This window comes from Cuculus canorus, chromosome 2 (assembly GCF_017976375.1).
Source record: "Cuculus canorus isolate bCucCan1 chromosome 2, bCucCan1.pri, whole genome shotgun sequence".
Taxonomy (NCBI): domain Eukaryota; kingdom Metazoa; phylum Chordata; class Aves; order Cuculiformes; family Cuculidae; genus Cuculus; species Cuculus canorus.
In genome coordinates this window covers 122,591,967-122,605,404 of record NC_071402.1, presented here as the reverse complement: position 1 = coordinate 122,605,404, position 13,438 = coordinate 122,591,967, and the positions used below count along the sequence as shown (strand labels likewise).

Genomic DNA, 13,438 nt, shown 5'->3' with positions numbered 1-13,438 from the left:
CACAGGTAAGGAAACCACTATTCCATTTCAGCCAGGAATCTGCTTGAAAAAGCTGTTATGAAGTAACCAGATTGCTTTAAACTGCTCTTTCAGCTTGAATGTACATTTTCAAGGCTTTTCCCCACTACTCCTACTTCGGTGCCCATCACAAAGCTATCTCGCAATGCATAGGAAGATTGCTGGATGAGACCAAACCCAGAAGCCATGCTCCAGCTGTGGCTGGACTTCACACCCACAGGCCCAGCGCTTAGCTACTCCAGGATCAATTCCATTCCTCCTTCCCAGTCCCAGAATACGGACACAGGGTCCTCAGTCCCACTCGAGGCTGCTGCTGTTCCTACGCTAGGCAATCCACCTTTATGAAGCCTGTACAGGTGTAATCTCACCTCTTCTCCTCAGGATGCTCAGAACAAGACTAGAAGAAGCTGGAGCTCAGGAGAACAATCCAGATCACACACAACAGACGTGTACAGAGCAAGCCTGCATTTCTAGTACAAGAAAAATGGTTAGGGTAGGTGGGGTCTTGGAAATCTCACAGACTGATCTGCTGAAAACATGCAGTGAGAGACACCTTCAGCCTTCCACTCAGACAGACTGCTTTTATTCCCAACCACTGTCCTAGCCATGTCAGAATGCTTCCAATTTCTATCTGGAAATGCTAATTCTAATGCACATGATTCCAAATGCTATCCTACTGCAAATGCTTTGTGTGAGAGAGGAAATTTTAGATCTATTAACACATTAAATTCAGTTTTGGACATGTAAAACTTTTCCACAAAAATGGAGTACTAACACTCTCCTGCTAGAGATGTTGATAATTGTACTGTCCTGAACCAGCCACGATGGTTGTTTTCATTACAGTTTTTGTAAAAGGCTCTTCAAAATTGCCTAGCATTATCCGCTACCTGGAAGATTTCCTTGCTGGGAAACAGGACATGATTTTCAGCAAGTCTCTTCTCGGATTCCACTGTTCTGCTAGGCAAAGCATCAGATGCCTGCCATGAAGCTGAGCCCTAAGGCACAACGTCCAGACAAGAAGTCATCAGACTCAGTAGCACTAACAGTCATCTTGCCGAATTTCTTTTGGTGTTTAGGATAAGCCTTTTCTTTGATCTCTCTTCCTTTTTCTACACAAGTTTTTGCAGATTTTTTAAAGCCAAAAGGGATGATTTTGATCATCTATTTGGACTATAAAGAGACCCTAAAAGTTCATCCAGCAATTTCTAAATTCAGCCAAGTTACCTGTGGCTGAGCTAGAGTAAATATCTGATATTCATCTGAAGACTTCTTGTGCTGGATCTTTCACCACATTCCATGGCAATCGTTTCCACTAGATATACTTTTTTTTTTTTTTAACGTACAACTAGCTTTTAGTTTGAACTTCATTGATTTCCACTCATAGGCGGTGCATCTCTCATGCCTCTGATTGCTTGCTTAAATACCCCTCTAGTGCCAAATGTAGCATCCCTTGCCTATCCTTTGTTTAAATGGTTAAGCGTCAGATTTATTGTTTCAGGCCATGTGCCTCTTTATGAGCCACCTGTACACCTGATTATTCTCAATTATACAAACCCACATTCTATTTACACTACCAAAAGCACACAAACAAAATACTTTCTGTCCTAAGAAAAATGTAAAAACTTGTCAGGAAAAAAATGAGTTATAGTATGAAATTTGCAATGGATTCTTAACTTCTGCTAAGTAAAATCATATGAAGGTGACATTCTAAGCAGCTATGCTAGCCAAGATCCTGGTTTTGCCTCTGTGTTGCTGGCTTTCACTGACAAGAGTTTGTGAAAAGTATAGATACTCCGAAGAATTCATAAAAAGATGCAAGATTCAATGAAGGTGTCTCAAAAGAAAAATGTTCCAGTTAGCTTTCCATGTGGAATATACACATGCACTTTGAGAGTCTATTTATTCAAAAATTATTCTTTCTCTCCCCTCATATTGACAGGAATAAATAAGATGTAGCCAGATAAGCCTTAGCACACAAAGACTCTCCCAAAACATACAGAATACAGAGCACAGCTTTAAGAACTTTGGGACATACTAGCTGGTGAGCATTTTGGTGGGATTTTATTGTGATACACACATATATGTATATGTATATATGTACATATATGTGTGTATATGTAAAAAAATACCTCCCTCCTCAATGCTGAGAGAACCTAGATATATCAATTCAAACACAAACATACATGGTAAACTTAAGGAGCTGAAATCCCCTCTCCATCTCTAGAAAGGCCATTGACACTAACACCCTTCATACATGCTTCAGTTTTGAATCATCATGGGACCCACCCTTCTCCACGACAGTTTATTAAAAAGTATGAAATCCTTTGGAAATGTGGCAGAGACAGGCACACGTTATGATTTAGAACAGCCTTCCCCCTCTTCTGGTGCAAGCTTACAAAAGTATTGCAGCTCTCAGTGTAGGAAATCTTAGTACTTAAAAAATGAAAGAAAAATAATTAAGAGACAGGTGCATACAAGGAGAACCTTTCATGTGTTCCCATCCCTAGGGAACAGAAGTTTTCCCTTTTGAGTCATTTATTCCATGACTTCGAGTGAGGCAGGTCTGAGGTTGCTGCTGTCCTGAAAAACCTGTCCTCTGATCACTGCTGCAAGGCACCGGGGAATCTGATACTACTTGTGCTGTTCTTAAAGAAGCATTCAAGGAAAGAGAGAGACATGCTCACCCTGATTTTGGGTTTTTCTCCTGTATTTCTTGAAAATTAAAAGGAAGAATCTAATTATTAATTAAAAAAAAAAAGAAAAAAGTGGGGAGGGAGCAAGCTTTGAGAGTTTTGCTCGGGGTCTGTCTGAGAAATGCATTTCTTCTCTTCTACATTATGATTAGAGTGAAGACCTGCACCAAGTCTGGTCTGACAAGGTGAGAGGTGCTTGTCTCTTAGCATTGCCTCACAGTAAGTGGGTCCTACTCTGCTTTCATTCTTGTCAGCTAAAAGGTTATTACCAATTCAAGTAATTTTCTCCAGATGCATCATTATGCCTACAGTCCTGCGTCCCCTAACACAGACATACCTCAACTTTAAATCTGCTGACAGTGACGCTACAGCACCTACAGAATTTGCTCAGCTTTTGGGTAGGTTTTATAACCACACTGATCCCTGTGCCTCCCACCACTGCTAGTAATAACTGAACAAGTCAGAAAAGGTCTCTGCAAACCAGTCGCAGCAGTGATTAAGATGTAGACATACGTAGCTCCTCACCCTTTAAATAGAAGGCTTAATTGGCGATGTGGATAGCAGTTTCCTAATGGACAGAAATTAAACTCCATTTAATTCCTGAGCAGACACTTCCAATGCACAAGGTTTACCACACATTTGGAGCGGGGAGGGAGGGGGGGAAAGAAGGAGCCGCATGCACAACTCTCTCTACCTCTGACAATCACTGAGGAAAAGCAACATGAGGACCAGAATGGCATAAGTGTGGCAGGTGTGAATTGACCTGCACTGGCAAAGCTGCGAGCTGGGAAACTTGCAAACCACATGGTTGTGCAATACTTGGCTCTAGTCAGTGCTATCATGTTCTTTACCAAAAAAAAAAAAAAAAAAATCAAAAAAAGAAATCTTAAAGACATGTACATCAAGTTAAGGGATTAACTGTCAAGTGACATTACTGAAACAGAAACAATATATTTCTTTATTGTTAATGAAATTCAGTTAAAAGTGAAGGAAATGATAAAGAAAGTACTGTTTTGCAATGTATTTTACATAAGAACGTAATATAGAAAGGGAAGTGCAATTAAATCTTAATGTGGACTTTTTTATTTTTAGTTTATCATCTGGTTTACATTTTGAGCCCCTTCACGGCAGTAAATTATGCTGGCATTTCTTAGGGAATAACTGCCATGTTAATTTAGTTTAATAAAATAACTGACAGAAAAGGGGGAAAAGAAGCAAGAGGAGACAGTACCCCTCCCCCCCCCCCCGCACTCCTTATCTTTAGCTAAGTATTCAAATGCTTTCTATATGAATTGTCCGTGGTCCAACTCCAGCACCATGTAATAATACAATACATTACAACACAGTACAATACAATCTTGGGTTTCTGTAGCGCCCTTCATGCAAGGATCCCAGGGTGCTTTACAATCATTATGAGTTAAAATTAAAACTGAAGCACATACAATTCCTAATAGAATCATTTTAAAAATGCTAAACAGAACAAATAACTTTTAAGTCTAGATTTAAAAGTCCCAGCAGCCAGAGCTTTCCTTACTTCAATTGGCAATGAGTTCCAAAGCTAGGGAGCAAAGCGACTAAAGGCTCTCTCATGTTATGTTAAAGGATCTCTCATGTTGTTTATACTTGTGCAGTACTCTACAGCCAACAATTTGCCAATAAGAATTTAAAAAAAAAGACTTATTTGCAATCTTGCTTTAAAGAACAGTAAAGGAGTGGCTCCTCTAATAAAGTTATGGAAAAAACAGATAAATTGGGGTCTGTACTCTGCCATGACTGCATTAAGCAGTACGAAAAAACATGAATCAATGAATACAGAATTTTGTAACAGTACATTCCTTAACTGCCTCTTAACCTACTAAATGTAGAAAGAAATAAAAAAAATTAGCATGGTTTTACACATATATACATAAAAAGAAAAATATTGCTGCAAATATTTCAAATGCAAGTTATTCTGTATGCCATTCTCAGGACTACTGAGTGTAACAGAGGTCGAGCAGGGCTCAGTTCTATAACACATTCACATTTTAGAAGGAAAACTTATTAGAAGAAAACATGCTGTGGTCCTTTTTAATTCTGTCACTTCCCTAAAACTTTAAGTCCATACAATGCAGATAATCATTCACATGGCACAGTTCTCAAAAATGCTGAGATACAATCCCAAGTATTGAGCACACAAAGTGGGGAGCACAGTCTCAAAAGTGTTATTTCCTTAAAAAGCATGAATTTGTACTTTGTCCGCAGGACAGCCTGGCAGAAGACAGCTGCTTATATCTCCATACGGCTGACTTTAGGAGTATAAAAAAGCAAACAAACAAACAAATAAAAAACTAGACCTATTCTCCTCTATTGGGTTTTTCTTCTCCACGTTTTCAGAAACAGAAACACAAGATATCATGGTAGCATGAATACTAAGGGACATGCTGACTACTCATAGAGTCCTATGAAGTCAGAAACGCCATTTATTTGCTAAATAAATAAATGCACAATAAGTCCAGGTCCCATAGCTGTTCTGGAAAGGGATTTTGACATCCTCATTACAGTTAACTCTGATGAAGAGGCAGAAAAAATTTGCTATGTATTTTCTCCTTTAATAGGGCACTGCCCAGATAAAACAGCTGTAGATAGACTGATAATAGCTTTAACACCAAGTGTTTAGATGCACCTAAAGAACATGAACCAATGATCAAAAGATCAAGCAATGGAAAGGCTGAGTGTCCTGTGAATGTCCTCACACAGCTCTGCCAACGTGCATATTTAATCTGCCCCATCCTACAAGCAATACCCTCTGAAGTGTCCATTCTACCTGGCTGACTGAAAATCATGGGCACAAATTTTAATAGTTAATTGAAAATGCTTTAAAAATCCAGATGCTGCATGAGCTGGAAGAGACATCAGAGTGAATGATCTTGAGCAACGGAGGGGTGGGCTGAAAGGCCCTGCCTGCCAAAACCTGAGCCCAAGCCCTCAAGGATTTACTTTCCTGAAATAATTAACGGCATCCTCAAAATCTAAGATGCAGTAACTTCTAAAGTAGAAAAAAAGAGGTGCGTTCCTTACTCAAGTTATTAATTATTGGGGGAGGGGAAGAAGAAGAGGAGAAGGAGAGAAAAGAATCATGAGCAACAAACCCATGGACTTGATCTCAGGTCTAGGCAGGTAAAACTGAAAGGGGAGGGCAAAAAACACCTTTCAGTTACGTAAAACATGAATTAAAAATTGCTCATAAAATGTATTTATTTTGGCACCTCTTAATAGCTCATTCCTTGGTTATTTATAGGTCTGGAAATTTTAATCTGAGCAAAAGTAACTTTTTTTGGTGGGGATTTTTGAGGGGTGGGGGACCAGAACCGCAGTGAGGAAATGCGATAGGATTTCATTCTGCTGCTTATTTGCTATGATAGCCAGGTGTCTTCAGATCACGGGAACGGAGAAACATTGAGCGAACTTTCTGTCTGGTGCCTGCTGGATTATACGAGGTCTGCATGATGTCTGCATTAAAAAGCATGTGATTCTGTGATTCTGTGAAATTCAGGGCATATCTGAACAAAAACAAAAGTGTATGATCTATATTGTGCCCACATCAGATGCAGACAATCATTCACTACAGCACAAAAGTTTGATCAAAATGCAGTCAGGATAGCTAGATTTATGACAAGTACAAAACTATTCAGACTTTGGTATCGTACCAGCACTTGTTCTGTGTACACGTTTGTTTTACGTAATGCAAGTGTATATCCCTGGAAATGAAAAAATGCCATTCCCTCATCCTCAACAGCAAAATTATGTAAAAGATATTACAGACTTGAGGGAAGGACGGAATACACACAAATATCTTCAAAAAAACACAAAATAGTAATACAGTGCACATAAATTACTATGTCCAAAAGTATCATAGGCTCTGGGTATATTCCATGGTAATATTGCACATCCTCTACAAATTACTTTAAAACATAATAAACCATGAAATTCAAGATTCTACAAAGCACATAGGCCCGGACTTTCTCACCTATAATGCACTGGCTAGTGGTTGTCCCAAGAGTTCGGCTAGCTAGACTATGGGGGAAAAGAAAGAATGAATACCTCACTTCAGAACTGCTTTTGCAGTGGTTTGATAAAACACACGCAAAAAACCCCAAATTTAAAAACTTGAGTCTGTCTGTGAATACCAACAACAATCATTTAGAAAATCTTTCTGTAGAAAAAAATCAGGTGAGATAATAGCAGTGGGAAAGTCAATGCCACTTGATCACTGCCATATTTTCAAAGCAGTGCCCACATACTAATTAATCTCTACAATCTCTTCGTTTGGTAGGCGACACATTATCTTCCTTTTATGGAAAAGGTTAGAGGAACTCAAGATAAGGGGTACATATGAATGTTCAAAAGCACTCAGTTGAGTTTGATCCAGAATTGTCAAAAGAATTTCCAGCCTTCTCTCGGACCAATAGGCCATGCTACTTTCCTCTCCTTCATTAAAGCTCATCTAACTATACGTTTACACAGAAAGAGAGTGAGAGAGGCAGTAATTCAACAGAGACAAAACAAATTAAACCTTATTAATAACAGTGTAAATACGGTCTGTAGTATTTCAGTTATTTTAACTGTGCAAGTAATAACAGTCTTCTGCACTAAAAACTAAAATAAAGCAAAACTGTGAAAATTAAGCATGAGAATGCTAGAACTAAGCCCGGGTAGAGAGATGAAGGACTAACATTAAGTAAGTAAACGCAACAGCCCTGCCTGCCTGATCATTTTATAGCAGCTCCCAACAGACTGAGGTAGAGCTTCTGTGCAAGGGGTTGGAAATAAGAACTGATGGGTAGAACAATTCCTTTGCAACCCTTTGGAGACTAAAGAGCCAAAACAGGAGGGAAACGAGATCTAGGCCACTCACAAGATGCACCAGTTTAATGGAATGCACAGGATGGCCCAAAATTGAACCCTAGATTAAATTTCAAGTTGCCTTTGCCACAAAAGAGGTCTGGAGAGGAAGCAAAAATGGTATTGTGTATCAAACATGAGAAGTTTTTCACCCGGCATCTGCGTATGCTGCTAGTCTCTAGCAATAAAATCTGCAGACCTGAGGTAAAGCATGAAAATGCATGCTGCAGTATGTAATTCAGAACAGGCTTGGCTTTTCCATGTGAAATTTGCAGTGTCCTTTTACCTTGCCTACTTGATACCAAAAAACGTGAGACTAAACCTCTGGACAGATGCTTGTGATTCCATGGCATTTCAGAGCCATCCAGTTGCTCTGGTCTGTCCTGAGCACTCCAAGCCATGTCAAAGGGGATTTCCCGTGATGCGGACTCAGAGTGAGTATAAACCTGGCCTTTGGGGGTGGCCATAGCAGTCCTTCAGTAGCTTCAAAAGAGACCATGTACTCAACTCTCGTAAGAAGAGCAAGAGTCACAGTGGTATTCTACTAAAGAAGGCATGAAAAATTCATACGTGTATGCCCCAAGGTTTTAGTTGAACAAGAAAGCAAATACCTACAAAAATAAAATTAAAAACACCCAACAACTTACATAGATAATGCTATTAAGTTTTCAACACTGTAATGAAGACAACCTGGATCTAAAAGTTTGTTCACATATTTTCAGGCAATTAAATAATACCTGCATTATAAAAATAGTTTTCTTGGTTTTTCTTGCAATATATAGAATGCCAGCATTCTGAATAAATATGACCAATGTTTTAATACACAAAATCAAAATATTAATTAAGAAAATACAGTAAAATCTAAGTGAGAGAATTTACGATGCTTAATTGGGGCTTCGGAGATGCCACGCATTGAGCACAGCAACTTAAATATTTGACAACAAATCCTTCTGTACCTATACAAAATAGTGCACCGGTAATGACAGTGACAGAAAACGATAACCACTCTCGTTTCCACTTTGAGTCATTTTTCTGTGATTAATAAATTATATCCATAACAGTGTTAATAAGTTATGGTATGGTGTCACTGCATTAGTTTGCATTTGCGATGAAGCACTTCATATGGCATTACCTACGCCCACAGAAGTACATAATAGGAGAGACCACTTCTCTGCTCTCAGAAGAGTCTTCTATGCTGGCATTTTGACTGACCCTCTAAGGAAACACTCCTTCCTCACCACCGCCTTGCTCCTACTTCTCACCTCCGTTGCAGCAGCACACCACTGCAGGGCAATTCTCCAAATTTAATATGTTTAACGAAACACAGACACTCTTAAATCAGTGTCCTTCCCATAGGACTGGTACACAGAGAGTTACTAGTTAGGCAAATACGGGAAGCATTCGGATCAATTTAGTCATGTGAAAAAGACACTTAGATCCAACACATCCTCCCTCAATCTCCCAGAGGGAAACTAAGATTTAGACTGACTGATAGGCTCTCAATCAACCTCTGTAACAGCTTGTTTTTTGAAAAGTTAAGAATAAATAAATGTATTTTAAGCTTAATATGATTAGGTCTTTAAAGGAAAAAGAAAAGCAGAAGCTCTTTAAATTCTTGCAACCCAACTACCGCAGCACCAGTGAAGACAGAGATGACAAAATTAATAAGCTTTTAACAACAGAAAGAAGCTCAAGGATTTAAGTATATTCTTTTACAAATAAAGAACTGCAAAACAGCGAACAACCAGCCCCAAATCAGAGTTCTGTAACCTGGGGGTTTGGTCATCTCATGTGCTGACTTCAAGAGCCGTTACTAAGAAAGATATTTTTTGTCCATTAAAATTATTATATAGAAATCCAGTACAGATTAAAATCAATGTTTTATAACAGTGCAATTATTGAGTTGTCTCTAGTACCTGACAGCATCTCTAGTGAAGCATTACTTTTAGGAACTTTTTTCTATCATTGCATCATCTACATATGTTCAGAAGCTGCTATGTGAAACAATGTCCAAATAGAAATGAAATACTCCATCTTGATAGAATTTACTTACTTTCCCTCATTATTGAGTAAAAACTAGAATTGTTGGATTAAAATGGAGAAAAATCCCGAATTATCTGCAGCCGCCATAAACCAGAAATGCAAAAGCTCACATGCTTTTACAGTAGGTACATACAAGATAAGTTTTCAGACATATTACTGAAATGGTTTGCAACCAGTGAAGATAATTTTGATTATTTCCACTTCAAAACTTCCTCTATTGGAGCCACATCACTGAAAACAATGTAACCATAGGGGAAAAAAAAAGTGATGTGAAAACAGCCTGCTAATTTATCCACTGGAAAGAAAGAGAGAGAAAGAGAGTAGTCCTCTATAGATTAACTGAAGTCTTTCGGAGACAAAGACTCCAATGTTCTAAGTGAGATAAATAAAATCCCCGTAAAAATGCCTTGACTTCCCTAACTTCCTTCCTCCCTTCCCTACCACAAGCAGCATCATTTATTTGTATACTGAATTTGTCTCTCCTGCACCACAACAAAATACATTTTAAAATTTAATAGGCAAAAATAAATACTATGTTCCCATCACAGCATCATTGGACACCATACAGCGCAGAAAAATAAGTTGCACCTTCATGGTAATTTGACAAAAGAATGACAAAACAAATGGCAAAAAAGAACAATGTGACTAAGGCTTGAGGGAAGCATCAGTTCAATATTTAGCAATGCATAAATTGAGGTTACATCTTTGTTTAGGTATATTTTGATTAGAACTAATAAATGGCTGATTTTCCTTTGGCTGTTCGCAACAACAACACATCATCCAGAGAGCTTTATTCTTCATTCCCTTCTCATATAGCATGCCAAAGACTGTCTCATTTTATGAATTAGCATTTAAAACTACTGTAGGTTATCTAACAAGCATTCAGATTCAATAGTACTTTGACAGCAGTAAGTAAAGAGCCTTTTAACATCTTGAACACATGTGCTCGAAAAAAGTAGTTACATCAAAGCAGTTCAAAGACAGAAGACAAAAACCAGTTAAAATCCAGTTTGCTGTGAGACAATTTTAGTGTGGTGTAAACAGCCTTTCACAAGTCCCCATGGGATACACTGTAAGACTATGTTCAAAATGAATCACGCGTATTTATAAAGATCATGAAGTGGTCAAATGAATTTGCATTTTTGGCAGATTCACTCCACGGGTACTACTTGCTACAGTCTGTACAAATCTCAAATCTCACATCAGCGTTGCCTATAGTGCTTTATTATTTATTACATGTTATGCTAAATACCTGTGAAAGGGGACATTCCTTGGCCAGTGAACTCTGGTTCATATCCTTCAGTAAGTCCTTCAGAGCATTTCTTACTGTTGTGTGAGACCACTGTTCAGGAGGCAAGTCTTCTAGTTTAGGGCAACTATTTGAAACACAGATTAGAAAAGGGATTATTACAAGATTGCATCCTGCTGCAGAACATTCCTTTAAGACAGACAGATTTCATTTTGCGCATCAAGCAGATGCATCTGGAGATTGCTCTCGGTCTCCTGATTGTTCCGATTAGTTAATTACTTTATACAACACATCTGCTGTATTGATGCATGAATTATACATCAGCTGCATGTGGCGACTATTTTTTCATGTTACTTCTACCTTCCTGCTCTGATGCGCTTGGTAAAACAATTTAAGGTGTAATGCTTTCTCACGACTGATCATGAAAAGCATTAATATATTAACTGTTTTTCCTTTTTTGTTACCGTGAAATTTAAGAACCTAGACAGCAACAATAAGTGTGAGCAAGTCATTCCTTTACAAAACGCACACAGATGGTACTGTTCATGATATGCAAAAATATTTTTCTCTTAAGTAAACTTTATGTAAAATGCCTTCTTGTAATGCATCATTTAATTGACTAAAATGCAATATAGTTTTAATGAGATATCCAAAGAAAAGCTATGTATCAGAGATATAAAAGTTTTCTGCAATAGCATACTCTAAGTTAAAGAAGAATTGAAGTAACTAAAAAGGAATTTAGATAAGCCTTTGTACTTTCAGCACACAGCACAGTGGGAATTAAATACAAGCAATATTAACAGTAAGAGCAGACAAGTAACAGTTCGTGTCCCAGAACTGGTATGCAACTTACCTGTGTAACTGGATTTTCAGTGTGACCACATGATACACGTCCTGCAGCATATCTGCTACTGTAGCATCAGGGGCATCTGTCACATAGGAGAGTGGAACTGGATTCCACTTCCCAACCTGGATAAGCCCTGTGGGATTTTTGTTTTTTATTTTTTGAGGGGAAAGAAGGGCAGAAAAAATTGAAGGGGGGGAAAAAAAGTAATTTACCTGTTAATTCCTTGGGGCAAAAGAGATACCTAATTTTAACAAATCACCACCTTTGTTTCTAGCCTTTTAAATTTGGCAAAACAAAAGAACACCCCCCCCCAAAAAAAACACCTCCACACCACCAAGGATGCGCTTTATCTATGCTACGAAATTATACAAATGCATTACAGTAAAGATTTTTTAATATGTATAGAAATGTATTTTCCTAAGTTCCCATTAATTCAATATAATTGTTAGTATTCTTCTTAAAAAATTAGAAAGGATTTTGCAATGCAAGGACTGAGTAGTAAAAAAAAATAAAAATACTTTGCAGTCTATAAAATCATCAGGAACAGAATAAAAGAAACAGAGCTGGATATTCAGTCATAAATGCAAGTTGACTCTCAACAGTCCATCTGCTCAAATATGCTTTACACTTCCTTGTGGATCCTCAGTGGAGCAGATTATTAAGGTCAATAAGCATACTAATGATTCAGTTGAAGTCTTTTTTTTTCTTTAAACAAAAAATAAAAAGAATCTACCTCCACATTGCCCACAAACAAAATGTGCACTAACAAAACAAAAATACATTAAGGAAAAAAAATACAGAGACAGAATCTGCAAGAAGTTTAAGAAATAAAACCTGCATTGCATTCCTGAAAGAAATCCTGCCCCTCCCCCAAGAGCTCACAAACAAACATAATTCATCGTACAATTTCGTAATCTTATTTACCTTTTGCTTGGGCTGCAGAGCTGTGAGAATATCCAAGTGATAGCAATGCCATTTCAATCAGTTGGTTGAAAAGCATATCCTTCCTCACCAACACGAATTCTGCATGCTCCTCCTTAGAATCATACTCAATGGCATTTTCATAATGTTCCACTACACAGAAAACTGGAAGCATACTTCCTATCAAAAAAATAAATTTAATGCATTAAAGTTGAGTTGTAGTAGAGTAGGTGGGTCTATACAGCATTATGTAAATAAAACCTGTACAAACAGGCAGAGGAGGCATCAAGAATCATCACAAATATCTGATAAACATATTCCCCGAGTCCTTTCCCCTCACCCTCCCCAAAAAAGAGAAAGTTTTACAAAATATACATCTCTTTGAAAAGCAGAAATGCAAATTTATCTCGCTTGATCGGATACAGATTAAAGAATTACCTTCTATGGAAATAACAAGGTTGACTGAAGAGAAGTTGGTTCTCTCTGTCCTGCCTGATTTGTTGTGAGTAGCAGGCAGCATGAGAACCTAAATACATACTGCAGATGTCTTCACTGTAAGCCATTTTAGTACCAGCTACATAATTTTGTTCGTTAACATTAAAACTTTCTTAGTCCTGCCAAAAATATTTAATTGCCTGCAACATCAACAACAAATCACCTTGCATTTTATACATTCACTCTGAAAAGAGTACACAAGGAAACAAGGCAAAAGTTAACACTAATTTGTGCTTCATTCACTGAGTGCACTTGAGCACTACTTTCACTCACATCTTTAAGAAACAAATC

At 37.9% G+C, this 13,438-nt stretch overlaps 1 protein-coding gene across 8 annotated transcripts in view; it reads right to left on the bottom strand.

Annotated features, from left to right (window-relative positions):
* The window catches only part of SATB1 (SATB homeobox 1), a 92,040-nt gene that overhangs the window by 54,203 nt on the left and 24,399 nt on the right, over nt 1-13,438 (bottom strand). For 7 of the 8 annotated variants that reach the window (XM_054057512.1, XM_054057517.1, XM_054057519.1 and 4 more), the window contains 3 exons: nt 12,656-12,832; nt 11,738-11,864; nt 10,888-11,011 (listed from right to left, as the gene is read on the bottom strand). In XM_054057512.1, the coding sequence (XP_053913487.1) occupies nt 10,888-11,011; nt 11,738-11,864; nt 12,656-12,832 (428 nt within the window). Of the gene's footprint in view, nt 1-10,887; nt 11,012-11,737; nt 11,865-12,655; nt 12,833-13,090; nt 13,226-13,438 lie in introns of those variants that run through there. The other variant, XM_054057520.1, reaches the window with a different exon arrangement.